We start from the raw sequence: 23,012 nt of genomic DNA on the forward strand, positions 1-23,012 counted from the left end.
GCGCTTACCGTCTTGTATTGTGTAATGAGTTGTCTTTCCTATAAATAGGAAGTGGGTGACACTCATTTATGTAATGATCATTTTGAAGTGTTAGTTTTAGAGAAAGAAATAGCAAACCTATTTGTACTCTTTCTATCAAAAACTAATGAGAGCTTAAACCCAAATTTATTTGCTCCATGTTTTCATGATTTGTACAATGATTCACTAGATCTAATCAATTCCACATATGTCATCATAATCGACACCACTACAGAGCTCCACTCATGATGATTACACAAGTGATCATGAGGTAGCAAATGAATCAGATAAGAAAGAACTTGAGTCACCCAATTTATGTAACCCTCCCATACAGATTTACGATGTTCCCATGAAAACGGATCTGGAAGTAACCCAAGAAAGTGATTGTGTGGATAATCGAAGGGGGAAACGAACCAAAACGCAACATGCACGCTTCAACAACTATGAAACTAAATTACCCCCATCGATACATCATCCACTACCCAAAACCAATCTTGTTGCCTCAACGGTACATCCTCTTACTAACTATGTTTCTTATAGTAATTTTTCTAAGACTCACAAAGCATTCTTAGTTGCCATTGTTACACACAATGAGCTAAAGTCTTTCATTGAAGTCGTGCATGATGAACGGTGGAAAGAAGCAATGAGAAAAGAAGTTGATGCACTTGAACAAAATGTAACCTGACAACTTGAACACTTACTAGAAGGAAAGAAGGCAATAGACTCCAAGTGGGTATACAAAATTGAGTACAAACCAAACGGGGACATTGAACGATATAATGCTTGGCTCGTAGCAAAGGGATATACTCAAATGGAAGGTGTGGATTTTCTCGACACATTTGCAACAGTAGCCAAACTTGTAACCGTTCGCGTGTTATTGACATTGGCAGTAAAGAAAGATTGGATCATACATCATTTGGATGTAAATAACAACTCTTGCATGGTGATTTGGAAAAGGATATATATATATATATATATATATATATATATATATATATATATATATATATATATATATATATATATATATATATATATATATATAAGTACCACAAGGATTTCGAAAAGAGAATGACTCAAGTTTGCAAGCTTAAGAAATCCTTGAATGGGTTGAAAAAAGCTTCCTGAAATTGGTATCACAAATTCACAGCTACTCTTTGCAATTTGGACTTTCGTCGATCACACACAGATCATTCCCTTTTTATTCACAAAAACGGGAATACTTTTGTGGCAACCTTAATCTATGTTGATGACGTTATTATTGTTGGTAATGATGTAAAGAAGATCGAAAGCACAGAGTCCAGTCTTGATAAGAGCTTTAGCATTAAATAACCTTGGCAACCTGAAGTACTTCTTGGGAATTGAGGTAACACGCATCAAAGAATGGCTTGTCTAAGCCAACGATAATATACAATAAACATTTTGGAGGACACTGGTTTACTTGGTTGCAGACCTAGTTGGTTTCCAATGGAACAAAACCTCAAGCTCGATAAGAGAGATGAACATGAACCAATTGATGTCAGCATGTATAGACATCTAATTGGGAGACTTCTATACCTTCAAGCAACTAGACCAGATATCATGTATGAGGTTAATGTCTTAAGCCAGTTTATATGTGATCCTAGAGAAAATCATTAAAAAGTTGCCATAAGAGTGCTTAGATATCTCAAAACCACTTTAGGTCAAGGCATATCATTACCAAAAGAAAGAGGAACAGACCTAATAGCCTACAATGATTCTGATTGGTTGGGATGTCCTTTCTCTCGACGATCATGAACTGGATACTTATTAATCTTGGGTAGAGCACCAATCTTGTGGAAATCAAAAAGAAAAAGTCGGTCGTTCCGCGTTCGTCAACAGAAGCTGAGTGTCGAGCAATGGCTAGTAGCGTTAGTGAGATTCTTTGGACACGATGATTGCTGGTGGATTTTGGTGAGCACATAAATAAGCCGACACCCCTTTTGTGTGACTATGGATTAGCATGTCACATAGCTCACAATCTTGTATTTCATGAGCGAACAAAACATGTAGAGATTGATTGTTGCTTTGTGAGAGAACGAATAGAATCAAAAGAAATCACACTAATTCGAATTAACTCTCATGATCAGTTAACATATTTGTTAACTAAACCATTGGGCTCCGAACATCTACATTCTTTTGCAGTCAAGTTGGGCATTCGTAATCTTCATGCTCCAGCTGGAGGGGGAGTGCAGGAATCGAGATTATGCATTGTATTCCATGAAAACAAATAATCATGTCCATATTGTGAATCATGTTTGCATTTTCTTTTCAGCCTAGCCAAATTACAAGGCTAACATGGAGAAAATCAAGAGTCTCTTCCATTGTTCTGAAAGTTTTTCACACCCACAAAAAACATGAACCCACCCTTCACAAAGGACTAGAATGTTACGAGTCACTAGTTCATCTACCTTATAGCTAGATAACATTTGAAGGGCAAGTCGTCATCTTTGGCAAAGATTGTGGATTTATTTTATGCATGATGAGAGCTGAACAGTATGTTATTTGGGTCTTATCTCAGGTGTGCTCATGATCTCAAAAGATAAAAGAACAGTTTAATCATTGATCAATAGAACCTATCGGTCACAGCTTTTGTTGCTAAATGTGGGGATCAAAACCTAATATTGTTATTCGATTTTGCCTGATTTTCAACAAGAACCAAAACAGCAAACAAATCAAGCATGATATACTACAAAATGTTCAAAAACTTCATTAAAAAAAAAACAAGGATTTCATGCAAGCTTCTCCAAAATAAAATGCAAAAAATGTCAAGCAAAAATGAACACGGACAAAAAGGAAGCAGAAATGATAGAAGCAAAGGGGAGGGCTCTAGGGTCAAAAAACAGGATACTCGATTTATCAGACCATAAGAGGCTTTGTTGATGTGATCCCCTCCCCCGGTCTGCCTATCAACTGCTATAAATCAGTAGGTACCCTCCTCTTAATTCATCAAAATCTATAAGCCTCTTCTCCTTGCAAGTAACAACCCAAAATTTAGAAGCTTCATCTCAGTCAGCACCACAAGTACAGAAAAAGAATGTCATTTGTTTTAAGCTGCTCTTCCCTCCTGGGCCCACCCATGGCTCAATGTACATTAGAAAATTTGAGGTGGGTTGGCTTCAATTAATTATGGTAATGTTGTTTGTTTGTTTGTTTGTTTGTTTGTTGTTTGTTATCTAGAAGAAGTAGAAGTAGAAGAAGGTTAGCATTTAGCAAGCACGACAAAAAGGAGCAGCAGCCTTGGGCTTTCTCAGCACTCAAAATCCTTTGTGGAACCTGAAGATGAGTCCCCGCCATTTGAAGAGGCCTCACCATTTCCCGCATCCTCATTTGTGCTGCTGTTTCTGCTTTTGTTGACTCGAGATCGAACATTAACACCCATCGGAAAAGGCACCTGCATACCAAACATCACATCATAATTCATACATTATAAGAAGAAATCAATCAAGAATGTAACTAAAAGCACAATGGAATTACCTGATCCCCTGCATTTGGACCTTCAGTGTGGAAAAGGATTGGGCGACAGCGTTTATCTTCATTCATCAAACTTGAATTCTGAAAGTGGGCAATCAGTGCAGCTTTTCCCTGTATGCGAGCGTATGCAAGGGATGCTACCTTTTCACTGTTGAACTTCTCCCACTTCTTCCCATTAAACGCCTGTTGTAAATTGTAATTCATTCTTTCATTCATTAATCAAATACTAGCAGTAGCTAGGCTAGTTTTTAGTTAAACACATACATACCTGATAGAACGGAACAATAAGGGAAGGCTCAGTCATGTTGATGAACGCATAACCCACATTGCATTTGTTCTGCCAACATAAACAGCATACTGTTTGTTAATCTCTGCCATTCTATTTCTATCACACACACCCACACACACACACACACACACATACACACTATATATATATATATATATATATATATATATATATATATATATATATATATATATATATATATATATATTGATATGTACTAGCCTTGAAATCAATGGGTAAGTAGATAAAATCGTATGCTCCCCGGTGGCGTTCATCAATTGCAGCCAACAGCATTTTAGAAGTGTACCTGCAGTTTTCCACATTCAATAAAAATGAATGGATGAAATAAATAAATAAATATACATACTTGTTAGGGATGTTCTTGATCATGAGCGTGGTCCTTCTGTCTTCCCCACGCATTATACGGTCCAGATCGAGTTCAAATTGTTTCTTGGTGTCAGCTTGATTTGAAGTGGCTTCATTTCTACGGATTCTAGCCCGGTCACCAGAAGAAGAAGAAGAATCGAACGAACCCATCATAGGAATCAGTTGTCCTCGAGTAGGAAACATTACATTATTCTGATGATGGATGGTTTTTGATGGAATTGGCAGGTCACCCATATGAGGAGGAAACATATTATGCGAATGAGACACAAAATCCAGACCTGGAACCCTCATATTCATATTCCCAAGAGAACCTGGATGGAAAACTGATGCCTCAGGGGATTCCCCTGCATAAGAGTGGCGTCTATCCCAGATAGAAGGATTCACAGAGGGTGCGGATCCCACATGCTGCTGTTGCTGCTGCTGGTTGTTGATATGCAGAAAAGTGTTGGCGGCATGAGTTGGTGCTCTGGGAAGAGCATGCACCAGTGGAGCACTATGAGCATTTCCAACCCCGTTCATTAAAGATGGTGAATTGGGCCACATCATGTTATGGCTATGTGGAGAGGGAGAAGGATTCCACATGTAAGGATGAGTGGCAGCATTCCCAGCAGAGCTGCCAAACACTGAGATAGATACCAGAGACCGAGTCAAATCATGATCTGGATTCAGCAATATATATATATATATATATATATATATATATATATATATATATATATATATATATATATATATAGAGAGAGAGAGAGAGAGAGAGAGACAAGCCTCCTTACCAGTGTCATTAAGTTCAAGTGAGCGTCCAATTGAGCCACCGCCACCGATTCTGTTAAACTGCTGCTGCCTGTTCCCCGCCACCCTTTCAGACATTCTGCCAGCCATGGTACTAGGAGAATTGCATAGAAAGTTATTGGTCAAGCCATCTTGATACTCTGGAAGTGAGTGAGGGTGGTAATTTGGTGTGCTCCTGAAATCATATTTCAGTGAGGGGATGATGCCAATACCGATGCCACGTTGATGTTGATGTTGATGTTGATGTTGATGTTGATGTTGATGTTGGAGTTCGACATCTAGTAGTTGAGTGGCAGCAGCAGTTGCAGAATGAACACCCAACCGAGTTCCATTGTCCATGTTAACTCGAACATGTGAACCTGGTCGTGCTAAAAATAAATAAATAAATAAAATCTACATCAGGTACAATACAACCAAGAGTGATGTGACTCAGATATCATACCAGATATTTCTGTTGTGAAATCAGTAGGAGGGCTACACATTTGCAACAACGCACTAGTTTCATCAAGATCCAGCTCGGGAAATGGACTGTTGACATCAACACATATATCTATAAATATATAGTAATAAGAAAAGAATGTTGATTACAAACTTACAACCAGCTATACCGTTTAGAACCACCGGGACAGCTGGGTTCAAGCTTCATCTGTTTCCCTCCTCCAATGTCACTCTTGTTTAATTCACATAAAGCAGCTTCTGCAGCTCTAATATCATAAAACTCTATGGACTTGTGACGACTTCCTTGTGGATTTTCACGGATCTGCATCATCCCATTCCCAGGAGAACTATTATTATACTACCACCAACTCACACTCACCTCAAAACACAATCATCACAAAATCAATCTTACCTCCTTAACCTCACCATAAACGCCAAAAATACGGCCAAGTTCATCATTAGAAACACTAGAATCGAGGTTATATATCACAACAGTGCCTTGATTAACATCTTTGTCCGAGAGGTTGTCCTGACAAAAAAAAACATTGTATATAATCAAAAGACTATAGCAATATAACTTCTTTAATATAATAATATGATAGCACACTGACGTATAGATAAGCTGAAACCAACGAGTCTTTAGGCACAACAAGACCATGAACTAAACCGTATCATACACAAAGATGGAAAAAGCAACCTTTGGAATGGAGTAATGAATGTCAAGCTTTCTACGCCTCAATGGCTTGTTCTGAAGAGCTTGCATGGCTCGTCGGGCTGCTCTTATATCATAGTACGATATCATCACAAACCCACGATGCTTGCAGGCTGTGTACAGAGTGCGGATCTCACCATATTGCTGCACAGTCATCAACATCAATATATACAATATATATATATAACGAAAGAAAGAAACATGGATACATACCTCGAACAAGATGCGTAACTCGGAATCTTCCACATTGCTGTTGATATTTCTCACAAATAGTGTTCTTGATGGGTTTTCTCCATGGGGGTGGTGTTGTTCCCCAGAAATTTCATAATTTCTTTGTCCGCCATCTTCTCCCAGCTCCATCCCCCCAACACTGCTAAAAAAGTCCAATTCTTCCACATCATCACCACTGCCTGGTTGCTGCTGCACTTTACAGTCAAGGTCAAGCCCGTCAGTCACCCCAGAGAGCAAATCATCATCATCTGGGAGTAGATTCCCGATAGTTTGGGCCTCAATCTCTTCAAGAGATTCAAATGGTTCCTCTTCTTCATACTGGGAGGCAGCAGCTCCAACAGAATGACCATACATACCATTATTATTATTATTATTATTATTATTATTATTTGCTGATAATCTCACTGCACAAACAAACAAATAAACAAACATAAATTTCCATGTGTAACAACATCAATGGAAATGGAAAAGGGTAACTTACATTTTCTACTGAAAAGATCCGATAATGAACTTGAAAAGAGGCCATTCTCGTAGTGATCACCCATAGCATTAAGATAATAAGATTTATGTTCCATGTTCAGATTAGATCTGTTTCCTTTATCACTATCAGCAGCTCTCCTCAAAGAATGGCTAGCTGCTCTCCCTGCTCCCACTCCCACTGTGTTATTCTCTAATAAGCTAATATGAACTTTATTATGGTCTTGGCTATGGTAAAGATTAGGGACATCAAAGCGCTTCAACATATGAGAATCAGATGACATCTGTTTTTGTTTTTCCACAACCGAACTGTCACCAACTGCATATACGTTGCCATCTTTTAGACCTGAACAGAGACCGCATAGTATCAGTTTTGAAGATTTTTTTTCTTTCTTTTTTTTTTCTTTTAAAGTAAGTATCCATCACTGCTCACCATAGTTGTCAGGCATACCATCTGTCTTCCTGAACCCAGTTTGTCTCTGCAAATGCAAATGGAAGTTATACAAATGAAGAAAAGAAAACCTGATCCGGAAGAAACAAACAATGCAAGGGGAAGGAGATACAGCAGTACCTCATTAGGATGTTGCACCTCTTCGGATAAGAACGAAGATGGGGACAAACCATGTGAGTCCATTAGTTCAGATGGCATGCTTAACCCTCAAAAGGCTACAAACACAAAATTCTTTCCTTTGGGGTTTCACCAATTCAATTCAACCACCCAACTTCCTATTAATTACAAGCAAGGGATTAAGATTTTGATATTAATCTAGACCAATAAAAGGTCAGCTTCCACAAAAAAAATTCAGAAAAACAAATACACTTTTGTGACAAGTCTTAAAATTCAAAATTGATTAAAGACGGGCTCATATTGTTAAGGAACTAAAATCTCAGCAGTTTAAGGAAAGACGCAATTAATTTTTTCCGAACAAACATAAAAGGAAGCATCTTTGTTGAGAATCAGAGCTATGAAACCTAAAGCCGATCTATGTAACAAGTAGAGCTGCCTTGGAGTTGAAAATCAACAGCCGTGAAACCTAAAGCCGATCTAACAAGTAAAATTGTTTTGGAGCTGAAATCAACAACAAAAACCCAGAATTCAGCACCAAATTGGATAGTTTGTCTTCTCTTCTTCAAAAATAAGAGAAAAAAAAACTAACAAGTTCAAACTTAACGGATCAAAGGATCATGAAATGCAACAAAAATTGTGAGAAGGTAAAGAAAAAAAAGGGAAAAGCACGCACCTTTATCAAACTAAAAACGACATAAGAGATCAAGAGAGAATTCCCGAAGATGAAATGGAGATGCAGAGAGAGATAGAGAGAGAGAGAGAGAATTTAAAGGATTAAATGGGAAAGAGATAAATCGAATGGATTACGGCATAAGGCAAGGGAGAAAGGAGATTTGGAGAAGGGATCTAGGTTTCTGTGCCGTGCAAGAACCTCCAAAGCTTCCTTTGATGCCTTCTTCTCTTTCTCTCTCTATCTCTCTCCACCTTGTGTCTGTGTGTTTTCTGTCTTTCTCTCTCTACTTTTTTTCCCTACATTGCACGTTAACCACATGAAATTAGCTGAATATTTAAATATCACAAGTCTTGATCAATTTTAACTCACAAGAAACCCCATCTGTCTGCCTGTAATGTTAAAAAGAAGGGAGCGTACGAACCTGCGGAGGTCTTTCTGCGTTTAACGGCGAGATTCCCACGCCCTCAGTCCGCTCCCCCCGTCGAGAGAGAGAGAGAGAGAGAGAGAGAGAGAGAGAGAGTGTGTGTGTGTGGGGGGGAGAGAGAGAGAGAGAGGAATAATCTGCCGAAAGAATTATTAAAAAAAATAAGAAACAAAGAAATTGAAACAGAGAGAAAGTGAAGAAAATTAAAGACCGGAGATGAACAAGACTCCTGCTCCTAAGTTCACGAAGATTAATGAAAATCCCAGATGATCATGTCGTCATGTCATGTGTGTGAGAGAGAGAAAACAGGAGAGGAGAGAGGGAGATAGATCGGGTTGGGTTGGGTTGGGGTTGGGCAGGTTGCCGTTATTACATTCAACGCCGTTAGCCACCCACAACACACGCCGGTTTGTTTGGTTCGTTATGACTCTACACAGACACATCTCCAGTGTGTTTCTTTATCTTGTGTATAATTTGACATCTTCAACCCCTAAATTAACCAACACTCACCTTCTTTCAATCACACAAATATGCTTAATTTCCTTCCATTTTCTTTATCTTTAGACATTTGCGATTAACCATATAATATACATCTGTAATTCGGTTTTTGATCATCGATTACAAACAATTTTAAGTTTCTGAACATAATTGACGGCAAACTGATTTGGTTTAATTACTTGGAGTTAATGCAAGTCAATTTTTGGTTTATAAACTAAATCCACTCATTCATCCGGTTTAAATATAAGTTGAAAATATTGGGTCTTCATTGAATGCTATCATAAACACCAATACTGAACATATGGAAGTTTTCTATATACACCATGTTTATGTTCTTTTTTTCGTTATTACTCTTGTTTTATCTTATTTGTTCACATAAAAGCGTATAACCCAAAACAATTTGAAGGATAGCCGGATAAAATTATACTTGTGATTGTGATCATAGGCTTAGGTCATTCGTTATACCCACCACATACCACATATGTGGTGGGTGCCACATCAGCACCACAATCATCTACCACTAACATAGGATACATACCACTAACACACCACTCCACATCATTATTTTTATTTATTTTTAATTCAAAAATACAATAAAATTACATTTTTTATAATTAAAAAGCATTCATTTTTTTAAACTAATGTTTCATTAATTATAAAAATAAAATTACAACTTCAAACTACATTACTTAGTTAATTTAGAAAAAAAAATTACATTAATTAAAAAAACAAAGAAACATACATATAAAAAACCTAATCGTCGTTCATGCTATGTTGGTACAAATGTTCTGCGACATCTTCTCGAAGATTGAAACACGTTTCACTGTTATTAATTTCAACAACTCACTCTAAAAACGCATTCGTTCCCGATACGAACTCCTCAATTGGAACGACAACGTCATTCGGATCATACGTGCAAATCGCTCGACCTTCATCTTCGATAATCATATTATGCATTATAATACATGCTAGGACCATTCGTTTAATTCTTTCTTTATCCCAGAGTCGTATAGCATATTTCACTACATTACATGTCTGCTTAAGGACTCCAAATGTCCTCTTCGATAATCATATTATGCATTATAATACATGCTAGGACCATTCGTTTAATTCTTTCTTTATCCCAGAGTCGTATAGCATATTTCACTACATTACATGTCTGCTTAAGGACTCCAAATGCCCTCTCGATATCCTTTCTCGTCAATTCCTGTTTTTTTTTTTTTGTAAAAAACTTTGCATTTTCACTTCGAGGAACCAAGTATGCCTTCATCAATGTAGAATAATCCGGGTATATCCCATCACCAATGTAGTAATCGTATTTGTACGCGTGCCCGTTCACCGTGAACGTCATATCAGGTGTTTTGCCAGTCCAAATATCGTTGAAAAGTGGAGATTGGCCAGAAACATTAAGATCGTTGTTAGACCTCGCTACTCCAAAAAAGGCATGTCATATCCACAAATATTGAGATGCAACAGCTTCTAGGATGATAGTTGGTTCACCTATATCTCCTCGAGTGAACTGACCACGCCATGCAGTTGGACATTTTTCCCAAGCCATATGCGTACAATCTAGACTGCCAAGCATACCCGAAAATCCATGCCTCTCTTCATGAGCTGAATATAATCTCTCAATATCACGTTGAGTAGGTTTGCGCAAATATTCTTCGTGAAAAACCTCATAAACACATGCAGAAAACCAATCTACACATTCAACGGCGGTCCTCTCGGATACTTTCAAGTATTCGTCAGATGCATCGAATGTTATACCGTATCCCAAATACCTAAGAGCAGCCGCACATTTTTGTATACTACTAAAACTCATTCTTCCTCTAGCGTCGGGTTTTTGTTTGAAAAAATCATAACGAGATTCTAAAGCATTACTAATACGTAAAAATATAGCCTTATTCAAACGGAAACGACGTTCGAAGGAGTCGTCATTATAAAGACAATTATCGGCAAAGTAATCACGTACCAATAAGTCGTGTGCGGCTTGGCGATCATGATTGACGACCGCCCTTGTACGAGCTGCATTCAAACTTTCTTCGTCGTGAATGTGTTGCACAACGTTGAAGAATGTGTCGACGAATTCTACGTCGTCATCCGAGTCAAAAGCTTTTAGAAATTCAATATGTTTTGTGGAATCCATGTATATGTGTTTTGTGGTTGGAGAGAATGAAGATTAAAATGAGGTGTAAGTTTTGGTGAAAATAGAAGGTTTATTTATATAGTGAATTAAGTTTGAAAAAAAAAGTCAAAATAGCCGTTCAACGGCTAAATAAACCCACAACCAATCATGTTCTCTGTTTGATTTTGTCGTCAGGAGCACGGAAGAGCACGACCACGCCCGACCACGGAATGTCGTGGTGGTGTGCACGAGAAGTTTTCGTGGCCAGCTAGACCACAGATTGCTTCGTGGTATGTATACCACAAGGTCTTAAGTCACCGGAATTTAGTAATTTGTTTACTAAATAGTAAATGGTAATACATTGTCGGTGGTTGCTAATATTTTAACATATTTGAAATCTAACATCATTAACAAAATAAATCTTTGTTTGTTTTTGAAAAAATGACTATTTTCTCCAAAACGCCACATTCTAGAGTACTAATAGCTTAAAATAATATTTTGTTTATATCTTATATTTATCTTATTCTTCAAATATCAGTATTGTAATTTATTGTTATATAAATATACACGTATCTCACCTATTTTGGTAGTAAGATTTACCACAATCACCTGGTATCAGCCAGAAATTGGTCATCACGTCTTCTTCTTCTTCTTCTTCTTGATTCTAAACCCTAGTCGTCCCTCCTCTTCATCGTTGTTATGGCTTCTTCCTCTTCTGATGGTACTTTTCCTATGGCTACTATTCTACATCTGCTTATCCACAAGCTTACCTCCTCTAATTATCTCTTATGAAAAAAATCACATGATTCCTCTTCTCATGTATCAAAAAATGATGGTGTGCATTGAAGGCTTGTTTAAAGCCCCGTCTCCAACCATCATTCAAGAGGGTAAAGAAGTCGTGAATCCGGCTACACTACCTGGTGCGATAATGATCAAAAGGAACTAATCATATTAAACCGCTCTCTTTCTAGGGAGGCTCTTTCTGAAGTTATGGGTCTCTCCACCTCTACTGAGATTTGGACTGCACTCAAACATGCTTATAGTCACTCATCTGTTGAACAGGTTCAAAGTCTTCGCGGCCAGCTTAGACAACGGACAATGGGTTCTTCCTCTGTTTTTGAGTTTGGTAGTAAATTCAAAGGTTTGTGTGATTATCATCAACAGATTGCTATACGTAAACTTCTCGACAACAAAACTCCATTTGAGATTCTATATTCGCGAGTTCCGAATTATCATAATTTTTGAGTTTTTGGTTGTCTTGTATTTCCATATCTACGGGACTATGCTAAACATAAGTTGTCACCACGAAGTCTTCTGTGTGTTTTTCTTGGCTACTCTTCTCAATATAAGGGGTATCGATGTCTTGATCCAATTGCATCCCGAGTTTTTATTACCTATGCTTGTTTTGATGAGCAATCTTTCCCTTTGCAAGTTCGGGTTCATCACAACAGTTGGACTGCCTCTTGTTAACATCATTTACTAATGATTCATTTACTCTTACTTCATCGGTACAACCTAATATTAAGGATACTTCTATTGGATTAATGTCTAAGTCCATAACTATAATTGGCAAGACTTGACCCGACCCGGCATGGTCCATTTGGGTTGCATGGCATCATGCATTTGGATAGACTAAAATGAGAGAAATAACACTTAAGGTTTATTAATATATTATAAGTTCTAATATATTAATAAGGTTATTTAATTAGTATTGATCAAGAATTAATTTGGAATCAATTAAGTGATCAAAAGGAGACTAATTAAATATATGGGTTGATTGTGTAAATCATTCATTCTTTTATATGTGGGCTTGTAATCCAAGATTCCTTATGTTGTACTAAGTCCATGGGGTGACCCATGGATACTCCATGGAGGTTAAAATCCATGGAGCATAAGGAATGGGTAAAGTTATGAGTTACATGGTGTAACCCTAATAGCCACCATATAAAAGAGTCCCATGGCTCAAGAAATCATACACAAGTGTGTGAATATGAGGGCTAGACGATTTCAAGGAGTGATACATTTCTCTCAAGTCATTCCATGTGTATTTGGTGTTGTGTGAACCATTTGAGGTGTCACACTTGGGGCACTAGGCACTCAAGCTTCATGAAGACATTCTACATCAAAGAGGTATGTAATTCTAACTTGAAATGTTCATATGAATCATTGTTATTATGCTAGTTAGGATGAATACCTTAGAAAGTTCATATTTGCATGTATAATAGAGAAAACATAGATCCAAGGTATTTAGGGTTGCATGTACACTTAGGAGTGTTAGAATGCTCAAAACCCAACAGTGGTATCAAAGCCAAGGCTTGTTTTCTTGTTATACTTTATGCAAATACATTTTCCGAAGCCAAGAAGCTGTCCAGACAGAAAAGGTCGACGATTTTCTTCAATAAACTCGACGATTTCATTGTTTAATGCATGAACTCGACAAGTTCTCTATAGAACTCGACGAGTTTTGGGCCCTGACAGCTAACTTTCGTGTTTTTTGGCTGGAATTGGACTAGGAACATTACCAAAAGCTGGTTTTGGACTTGTAAACCTATTTTTGATGAGGTAATGTTCATGCTAATCCAATTTCTAAGATAATTGTCAATAGATTCATGATTTGTATTAGTTTAATGATTAGGCTAATTTCATGAAAAAGTGTTTGACTTGAAATATCATGTTCTGTAATGCCCGGGTTCCAGGGCTAAGCATTTTTGGACGATGTAATAGTCTAGGTCAACTATTGTAACTCTTTTTGAAGCAATAAAGATGAAATATTTGAGTATTATGTGAATTGTGTGTATTTATGTGCTTATTATTTAATTATAAATGTATACTTAATAAAGAATAAAAAGAAGTGTCAAAATTAAAGTGTGAGATAAGCCCTATATTTTTATATAAAGTTGTAGTGGTCGAAACAAGGATTCTGGGGATATTAAGAACGCCGAAATCCAAGTTATAACGAAGAAGTTATGACATGTTGAAGTTTCGCGATGGAACCGGCACGATACCGAGAAGCGTAAATAGTGAATTTACGATAGAGCGAGATTTAGCCTTAGAAATCTAAACGAAAGTCGTAGAATACGTTAAACCGAGAGCGTCCATAAAAAGAACGCCCAAATCTGACTTCGTATGAAGAAGTTATGATTTTTCGAAGTCTCAGATTAGCAGTGTACAACCCGAAATTCGAATATTAGATCGAGCGGTTTTTAGCCGACACGACCTAAACGAGAATCGAAGATCTCGTTAAGAGTAGCGTAACGAGAAAAAGATGGACGAAAACGGATGTCGGATGAAAAAAGTTATGAGAATTTAACGGACTAATCCTGTCCCGGTCTGTTAATAATGTAACTTTTTAAATAAAGTCAAAATTAGCCGACGGAGTCTAAACGAAAGTTGTAGAGTACGTTCCCACCTTCACGTGGATATAAAGAACGTCGAAAAAGGAGCTCGTACGCGAAAGTTACGAATTTTTAAAGTTGAAGCATGAAATTGCGAAGTCTGTTGCTAAATCGATGACGTGGCAGCACCACAACCGTCCGATGATGGTCTCAGAAGTCACTTCGGATTGTGACACGTCGCCCCTCGCATTATGCCCAGCGTCCAAGCTCAGAACACGCCGCGTACGAAGAACCATCCTCGGTCTACAAGCCTCCACGTCGCTCCACCGAAGTCGCGCCACCTGTGATCTTATCCGAACTACGCCCCGCATAGTGTTGCTGTATGCCCAGCGTACGACCGAGGGCTCGCACCTATAAATAGGCTGCGAGGGTTGCCGAAGAAAAACACACAAAAACCCTTCTCTCTCTAAAATCTTTCTCTTCTAAGGTTCCAAACCACCCCTAAACCCTAGGAAAAATCCCCTAGCACCCTAAGGAAGCCCGAGGCTCCCGGAGTCCCGAGAAAAAGTGTCTTTCGGTTTCGAAACGCTGCTTCAAATAAAGCCTAGTTTTCTTTAAAATCCGCTGTTTTATCGAGGGAAAATTGTTTTGAGAGTATCGAAGCGCTGTCCGAGTGCTGAGTCGCTACCTTTCAAATGAGTGCATAGTTACTTTCAGTTTACACATAGATATGAAGTATTTATATAAATTACGTGTTGTGTGTGCATATTGTATGTATACTTGCTATCTATGCTGGATGAACAATTTTATACACGTTTTAAATAATTTAGACTGTATATGTATTTTATATCTACAAAATGTGTTGGGTAGAACATGGGTAGATGTAATAGTTGTTGTGTGATAAAATAAAATAATGAGAGGCCTCGTTATAGATGTTATTGATGATCCAGTCATCTAGCAGAGTATAGATGACGACCACGGACTATTCTAGACAGTCCAGTGGAATACTAGCAGGCTCGCAACCTGTAGGTGTTTATTTGAACTGTGTGTTTATTTGAACTGTGTGCTCACCAGGTGTACTCCATCCCCCACACAGTTGCCTTAAGGACATTTATTGTTGATGAATCCCCTTAGCAGTAGTTTTAGGGACGTAAAGTGAGGATAATGGGAACGGGTAATCGGGTTTGTTTGGTTTGATAAAGTTAATAAACTTATTTATTGTGGGTTGAAAACCTTATGTGCTCACCAGGCTCCCAAGCCTGACCCACTCAATTTCTTGTATTACAGGTAGTGGCGCATGAGCATAGATGTGATGTCTTGGGATGAGAGATTAATGGATTTTAGGCCTGTAAATACGGAATAATGTAGTAAGGCCTATGTTGTATTGTTTATGCTTATGATCTGTATCGAACATGACATCCCGAGTCTTTTTAATGAAATGCATTTCTACGGAAATGTTGTTGATAAATCTTTATCATATTTTGTTTTGGAACAAATTCCGCAAAACTTTTATTTAAAATATTACTATGATTTTTAAACAAAGCATAAACAAAATCAGTCTTTTCTGGCCATGAAAATGGGGATGTCACAGTTGGTATCAGAGCATTAGTTTAAGCGAACTAGGAATTTGTAGGATTTCTAAACTTAAACTTAGAATGTTAAGCGATGATTGTGAGGTGTGGGCACTAGCTTATTTTAGGAATTGTGCCTAAAATGCTTTTATGTGCTAAATGCTTTGTGCATGATATGTTGTTATTTTTTCGGATCTATGGTCTGTTGCCGATCGGATATAGAAACCTTATGTGTTTAGGATTCTAAACGTACGACTACGATCTTAGAACTAGCATGTAAACGTTTCGGAGAGATAAGGATGATTTGAACATCAGTCCTAAATAAAGATCTAAATTCACCTTATTCGGTGTATAGATCAAGATGGCAAGGACCCGTAGCAGAAACGTGAATGCAAATGGGAACATAAACCAACCCCCAGTGATTGAGCAAATACCGGTTGTGGAAGCCGCTACTGAGCCAATAACGATGGTCGGAGTGCAAGCGATGATCCAGGCGATATTGGATCGTCAAATGGAGGAAACCAGACGTTTGCTCCAGCAAAATTGAGAGGAAGCAACTATTCAGATCGAACAGCCCGAATTGAACGAAAGGTAGACTGAGGAGGGAAACTACAGTGGGACTGTTGGTCAAGTCAACCCACCAATAGTTCAACAAAACAACCAAGATGACGGAGTCGAGAGGAATGGATGCAAGTACAAGGATTTTCTGACTTGCAAGCCATCAACTTTCACGGGAAAGGAAGATCCGATTGGGGTCATGGATTGGATCTCGGAGATGGAGTTAGCCTTCATGACGTGTGGTTGCAGAGGAAAACTACAGACCATGTTTGCAATGCGTCAATTTCGAGGAGGCGTTGTACGTTGGTGGAATACCTTAGGGAAGACTTTAAGCCCCAACGAGCCCCTACAACTGACATGGGCAGAATTTATGGTGCAATTCAAACAAAAGTAATGCTCAGCTCAAAACCTGCTCGAGCTAGAGAACCAGTTTCTAACCCTGAAGAAGGGAAGCATGTCAATCGATGAATACATGAACAACTTCACAGAAAAGATGGAGTTTGCCTTGCGTCTTGTTCCGGATGAGCTGACAAAGATCGATAAGTACGCAAAGGGACTTCCATGGGAGTACGTGGTGCCAGTGCGTCAGGCACCTACTCTGGATATGATTAAGGGAAGAGCTGCCAACAAAGTTGAGGTTGGCGAGAAGAGGAAATTTGAAGGGTCTGCTAAACCCAACAAAAAGAAGAGAAAGTTCGGTTCAAAGAAGCTTGGGGGAGGAGGAAATGAATTGAAATGGTGCGAGAAGTGCAAGAAGAAGCACTCGGGAAAATGTAGCAAGGAAATAACATGCTACAAGTGTGGGAAAAGGGGGCACTATGCCAATGAGTGCACCATCAACAAGAGGGTGTGCTACGAGTGTCGTGAAGAAGGGCATATTGATAAGGATTGCCCAAAGAAGAAAGATGCGGGAAGGCCCAACATACCACCGAAGCCGAAGGCGAGAGCCTTCCAGATGACGCTCGAGGCTGCGAAGGAGGCAGCAGACGTCGCTTCAGGTACCTTTCTTGTAAATGGTTTGCTGTAACGACCCGTTCCCGGTATGATGATTCCTTGGTATTTATTTTGAAGTTTTGTAAAAGGACTCGGCGAGTTCATAGCCTGACTCGCCGAGTAGGGTCGGGATTTCGAGCACGTGTTAGCTGGAGACTCGGCGAGTCCATATTCTGGACTCGGCGAGTCTGTCCGTCTGGGAGAAACCCTAAATCCCTGGGTTGCTCACTATTTAAGCCACCTTATAGCCCCAATCTCGCCTCCTTCACCCTGTGAACGCAGTGAGAAAACCCTAATCCTCCCTTGAGAGCTTATAAGTGTTTTTGGTGCCATTTTGTGAAGGTGTGAAGAAGGAGAAGAAGAAAGAAGCAAGGAGAAGAGTTGGAGTGCAAAGATCCAAGGGCAAATCTGAGTTATTTGAGGTATTTTCGGAGTTCCCTCTTGTTATATGCTTTAAACTTCCACTAGGGCTCTCCTAAGAGCTAGTTGATGCTTGTTCCAAGCCTTATGTGTGCATGTATGCCTTAATAAGTCGAGATATCTTTAGATCTGAGTGATGGGGTGTTGTAGAGCCCAGATCTACTGTCTTTTTGGAGTTACTTTGCATATTAATCATAGATCTACCCATTTTATGCATCCTTTAGCCTTATTTCCCTTATTCATGAGGTTGTGCACGTAAAGTTGGAAACTTTACGTGGTAAATCAGCTTAATGGACTCAGATCTATCAATTGTATGTGTTGGATTCAAACAAAATCGAGTAAAAATCAGTTGCATGGCGGCAACTCGGCGAGTCGGGAAGAACGACTCGGCGAGTTGGGTCGCGAGCCCCCGATTCCTTCATTTTGGTCAGTGTCGAGTGAATCCAGTGAGTTAGAGAGTGGACTCAGCGAGTTGAGAGTAGACTCAGTGATGGAGGGACTCGGCGAGTTGTTCATACAACTCGGCGAGTCCAGGGCAATCTTCTTAGGATCATGAACAACTCGTCGAGTTTGTTCATACGGCTCGGCGAGTCGGATGAAGATTGTCTGAGTTCTTGGATCAAGAGGGTACTCGTCGAGTCGATGCCACACTCGACGAGTAGCAGCGTGTAGAACTGAGAAGTGAGAGTAGGACTCGGCGAGTTGGGTGGCCCAACTCGGCGATTCAGCCCAAAGAGAGTTGACTTTGACCAAGGGTAAAAGAGTCATTTTACCCCAAGTGCAGTGTTTAGTATTTGATTGAGTGTGCTTATGGACTTGTAGCCGAGGAGATTCAGGAGCAGCAGCCGTTAGCTTTCCGAGCCACACACTCAGCAGCCAGCTTACGAGGTGAGTTTCCTTCAAGTAGGGACGGGTCTAAGGCCACAATGCCGGCCCGTCCAATTAGCAGTAGTTTCCGGACTTCGGTCTGATGTAGCAGCTAGTATGTTTGATGCCTTCGTGGCTCAGGCAGGATTTATGTGCTATGTTTTATGTGTTACGTGTTATGTGTTCCGGGCTACGGCTCGATGCAGTATGCAGTATATGTGTTCATGCTAGTTGATATGCTATGATATGTTCAGTCAGTTAGTTCCGGACTTCGGTCCGATGCAGGGGACAAGGTCCCAGTTAGTTCCGGACTTCGGTCCGATGCAGTTAGTTCCGGACTTCGGTCCGATGCAGGGGACAAGGTCCCAGTTAGTTCCGGACTTCGGTCCGATGCAGTTAGTTCCGGACTTCGGTCCGATGCAGGGGACAAGGTCCCAGTCAGTTCCGGACTTCGGTCCGATGCAGTTTCCGGGCTTCGGCCCGAGGCAGTGGGCAAGGCCCAATATGTGTTAAATGTTATTGTATGGTATGTGGTATTTTGGGGGAGCTCACTAAGCTTCGTGCTTACAGTTTCAGTTTTGTTTCAGGTACTTCCGCTTGTAGAGAGAGGAGCTCGGGATGATGGCATCGCACACACCACAGCTTCAGCTTTTATCCTGGGAGTTGATTGGTTCTTAATTTTTACATACGGATATGATACAGTTTTCCGCATAGTGTTTTTATTATGATTTTGAGATACATCATGTATGGTTTATGATATGACACTCAGATTATGGTTTTTGGTTATGTTGAAAAACGAAATTTTTGGGTCGTATAGTTGGGTCGTTTCAAGTTGGTATCAGAGCCTTGGTTTGAGGGATTCGGATACACTTCCGGGTGTATCTGAACTCAAACTAAGGGGAAATAAAAAGATTTTTTTTTAAGGGAAAATGTTTTCTAAAAGAAATTTTGAAAGCACTTAGAAAGAAAGAAATTTTTAAACAAGATAAGGGTGTGGTGCATGCGATCAGCCGAGCTCAAGTAAGTACTCCCAAATTACCCATACAAGTTATTTGTTCAGTTTCAGTTTCAGTAGAACAGCATGCTAGTATAGGACTAAGGATCTAGGAGGATGCCTTATGTGTCTGCTTTATGTGTTACAGCTTTATGAGTATTGCATGCTAGTATTGAGTAGACAGCAGTAGGATAGCCTGTTTAGGTTATGCCTGATAGTATGAGCTTAGCACTGTATGCTAGATCAGTTTCTCGTTTTGAGAATAGTTTTGCTTGAGTATGTTTCCTTTATCCGAATGTTGCTTGCTTCGTGCTTTGTGGGAGTTCTGATTGATGGAAGTTAGCCATTAGGTGAACACGTTACACCACATGTGATCAGGGTTGAATAATCCCAGAGTGATGGAACTGACCCTATTGCGCAGCTCTTGTTTGAGTCCAACCGTTATAGGGACGGGTCTTTTACTTGAAGGATTATCTGATCTTCGTCACATGTGATGGTGTTCAGGTGATGGTTAATTAGCATTATAAGGAGACCTGCAGCAGCCGAGGACCGGTTGAATTGAGTCTGAGGTTTCCCTGGGGCAAGCCTAGGATGAGAGTAGCAGAGATCAGTAGTAGTAGAAGTGACTTGGTGGAGTCAGGGCAGTTCTTGAAGAAAGTACGGATAGATGTGGAAGGTAGTATGGGCCCGTACTACTGGAAGCAGAGGATCCGTACTCGAATCAAGAAAGGCTGAGACGAGACCAGGAAGCTAGTTGTAGTATCAATGATCCCTCGAGATATTTCTGTTTCCTGATGTAGTTGTGATGTGTTTCAGAATGGTGGTTTTGCGTTCGAGACCAGCAGCCGGCAGCGGAGGTGCCGGGGAGGGATCAGGTTCAGGATCGGGGGATGAGCGCATGGATGAGCAGACCCGAGAGTTTCTTTCTTCGGAGATTACGCGCATCATTATAGAGCAGACTCCTGTGATCTTCGGTTCGATCAAGGAGGGGATTCTAGAGCTGATGGATGAGAGATTGGGCACCTTCCGTGCCGAGGTGGCAGCCATGATGGGGTCGCGCACCCTTACCTTCAGGGAGTTCAGGGCATGTGGAGCTCCGGACTATCATGGGGCGCGAGACCCCATAGCGAGCACCAGATGGTTGGCGGATATGGCCAACGCTTTCCGTACTAGCAGATGTCCCGAGGGGGACAAGGTCAGATTGGCGTCCTGTCTTCTGAAGGACAGGGCACGGGATTGGTGGGAGGAGGTCGGACATGCCATTGGGGATGATGCAGCATTGGACGCCATGACCTGGGCTGAATTCTCTACCAGGTTCAGGGCGGAGTTTGCACCGGTCATTGAGGTGCAACAGCTAGCTAGGGAGTTTCAGGACCTCACCCAGACTACAGAGGCAGTGGCGGAGATCACCGCCAAGTTCAGGGAGAGGGCTCTTCTCGTTCCTCAGTATGTAGCTGATGAGGAAATGAAGAAGGCCCGTTATCATGAGATGTTGCGGAGCGATATCCGCCAGTTTGTGAGCCGGTCCAGCTGTAAAACGCTGGAAGATATGATTGCTAGGGCTCGGGAGAGGGAGATTGATCTCGAGATGGAGAAGAAGAGGAAACCGGAGACGGTTTCGGGTTCAGGAGGTTCGGGCAAAAAGCCCAAGGTTTCAGACCACAGATCTAGGAGTCAGCAGAGCCACGGTCGATGTGGCAAGTGTGGGAGATTGCACGAGGGAGCGTGCAAGGCAGGGAGTTCTGGCTGCTACAAGTGCGGTCGGATTGGGCATTTGAGTAGGGATTGCACGGCCCCTGCTACTGCCGTTGCAGCATCAGATCTGATTTGCTTTCAGTGCAATCAGAGGGGACATAAAAAGTCCCAGTGTACGGGTTTAGCTGCAGCAGGGAAGGTGGTTGCACCTGCCCCTGCTACTTTGAGGATTACAGATGGCCGGCAGGGCCGAGCTGATACGCCAGTGGCGAAGAGTAGGGCGTTTCAGATGACAGCAGAGGAGGCGCGAGCGACTCCTGATGTGGTGACGGGGTCGTTCTCTGTGAACGGCATTTCTGCTATGGTATTATTCGATTCGGGGGCTACCCGATCATTCGTATCACTTGCGCTTAGCAAGAGATTCAGTAGAGCTCCAGGGGAGCTGGATTGCCCATTAGAGGTTGAGATAGCGGATGATAGAACCGTGAGGGTCGGCAGAGTGCATAGAGGGTGTTCTCTTCAGTTATTTGATGAGCAGTTTTCAGTGGATCTGGTACCTATTCCCCTGCGAGGGAATAAGGTTATTATGGGTATGGATTGGCTAAGCCCCAATGGGGCGGTGATTGATTGTGAGCTTCAGCTAGTGAGGGTTCGCACTCCCAGTGGGGGAGAGTTGGTGATTCAGGGCGAGAGGCCACATCGAGGATCGACCTTTTGTTCCGCCGCAAGGGCGAGGCGCTATGTTCAGCAGGGTTGCGCCGGTTTTGTAGCTTACGTTTTGGATGCCCGGGAGAAGGGCAAGTCGACAGTGGATGATGTTCCTATTGTTCGAGACTACCCGGACGTGTTTCCCGAGGATTTGCCGGGGATACCTCCTGAGAGACAGGTTGAGTTCAGGATCGACCTCATTCCTGGTGCGGCCCCGATAGCCAGGGCACCGTATCGACTAGCTCCCCCTGAGATGCAGGAGTTGTCTACACAGCTGCAGGAGCTGTTAGACAAGGGTTTCATTCGGCCGAGCAGTTCGCCTTGGGGAGCGCCGATCCTGTTTGTGAGGAAGAAGGATGGGTCGCATCGTATGTGTATGGATTACCGGGAGTTGAATAAGGTAACGGTGAAGAACCGTTACCCACTCCCGAGGATAGATGATTTGTTTGATCAGCTTCACGGAGCGTCTTGGTTCTCCAAGATCGATCTACGCTCCGGATATCATCAGATGCGGGTTAGAGATGAGGATGTTCAGAAGACTGCTTTCAGAACCAGGTATGGTCATTACGAGTTTGTGGTGATGCCATTTGGGCTCACCAATGCTCCAGCCGCGTTCATGGATCTCATGAACCGCGTGTGTAGGCCGATGTTGGATCGGTCAGTGATAGTGTTCATAGATGACATCTTGGTATATTCCAAGACGCAGGAGCAGCACGAGGAGCACCTGCGGGAGGTGCTGGAGGTTTTGAG

The 23,012-nt window shown here is 41.0% G+C and overlaps 2 protein-coding genes across 5 annotated transcripts; both read right to left on the bottom strand.

Annotated features, from left to right (window-relative positions):
• Positions 1–2,641: 2,641 nt before the first annotated feature.
• LOC111920451 (protein MEI2-like 4) lies at positions 2,642–9,002 on the bottom strand. Of its 4 annotated transcripts, none has more exons than XM_052770122.1 (17): positions 8,710–9,000; positions 8,496–8,635; positions 8,075–8,370; positions 7,405–7,559; positions 7,267–7,312; positions 6,838–7,179; positions 6,339–6,760; positions 6,111–6,269; positions 5,826–5,942; positions 5,584–5,735; positions 5,418–5,503; positions 4,960–5,343; positions 4,167–4,809; positions 4,022–4,106; positions 3,779–3,847; positions 3,514–3,693; positions 2,642–3,430 (listed from the first exon to the last, which is right to left on the bottom strand). In XM_052770122.1, exons 4-17 carry the CDS (start codon positions 7,480–7,482, stop codon positions 3,287–3,289), a joined length of 2,907 nt encoding a protein of 968 aa, XP_052626082.1. In that variant the 5' UTR covers positions 7,483–7,559; positions 8,075–8,370; positions 8,496–8,635; positions 8,710–9,000; the 3' UTR covers positions 2,642–3,286. The 4 variants fall into 4 exon arrangements, with proteins under 4 accessions (XP_052626082.1, XP_052626083.1, XP_052626084.1 ...); XM_052770123.1 differs by adding an exon at positions 7,806–7,902 and having other exon boundaries at positions 8,496–9,000; XM_052770124.1 differs by having other exon boundaries at positions 4,960–5,334; positions 8,496–9,002.
• LOC128133964 (uncharacterized) lies at positions 7,806–11,142 on the bottom strand. The gene is made up of 4 exons (XM_052771462.1): positions 10,497–11,142; positions 10,229–10,424; positions 9,473–9,536; positions 7,806–7,961 (listed from the first exon to the last, which is right to left on the bottom strand). Exons 1-4 carry the CDS (start codon positions 11,140–11,142, stop codon positions 7,806–7,808), a joined length of 1,062 nt encoding a protein of 353 aa, XP_052627422.1.
• Between the last annotated feature and the right edge of the window lie 11,870 nt (positions 11,143–23,012).

This window comes from Lactuca sativa, chromosome 4 (assembly GCF_002870075.4).
Source record: "Lactuca sativa cultivar Salinas chromosome 4, Lsat_Salinas_v11, whole genome shotgun sequence".
Lineage (NCBI taxonomy): Eukaryota > Viridiplantae > Streptophyta > Magnoliopsida > Asterales > Asteraceae > Lactuca > Lactuca sativa.

Bases quoted from the DNA above. Each gene is read 5' to 3' on its own strand.
- LOC111920451 (XM_052770122.1), bottom strand. From the start codon at position 7,482: ATGCCATCTGAACTAATGGACTCACATGGTTTGTCCCCATCTTCGTTC. The intron at 6,761-6,837 runs GTAAGTTACCCT...TTGTTTGTGCAG, and splicing joins GGATCTTTTCAGTAGAAAAT to TGAGATTATCAGCAAATAAT. The intron at 5,504-5,583 runs GTATAGCTGGTT...TGATGTCAACAG, and splicing joins TGTCCCGGTGGTTCTAAACG to TCCATTTCCCGAGCTGGATC.
- LOC128133964 (XM_052771462.1), bottom strand. From the start codon at position 11,142: ATGGATTCCACAAAACATATTGAATTTCTAAAAGCTTTTGACTCGGAT. The intron at 10,425-10,496 runs GTGAACCAACTA...TTTTTGGAGTAG, and splicing joins GTTCACTCGAGGAGATATAG to CGAGGTCTAACAACGATCTT. The intron at 9,537-10,228 runs GTTTTTTACAAA...GTGGTGTGTTAG, and splicing joins CCTCGAAGTGAAAATGCAAA to TGGTATGTATCCTATGTTAG.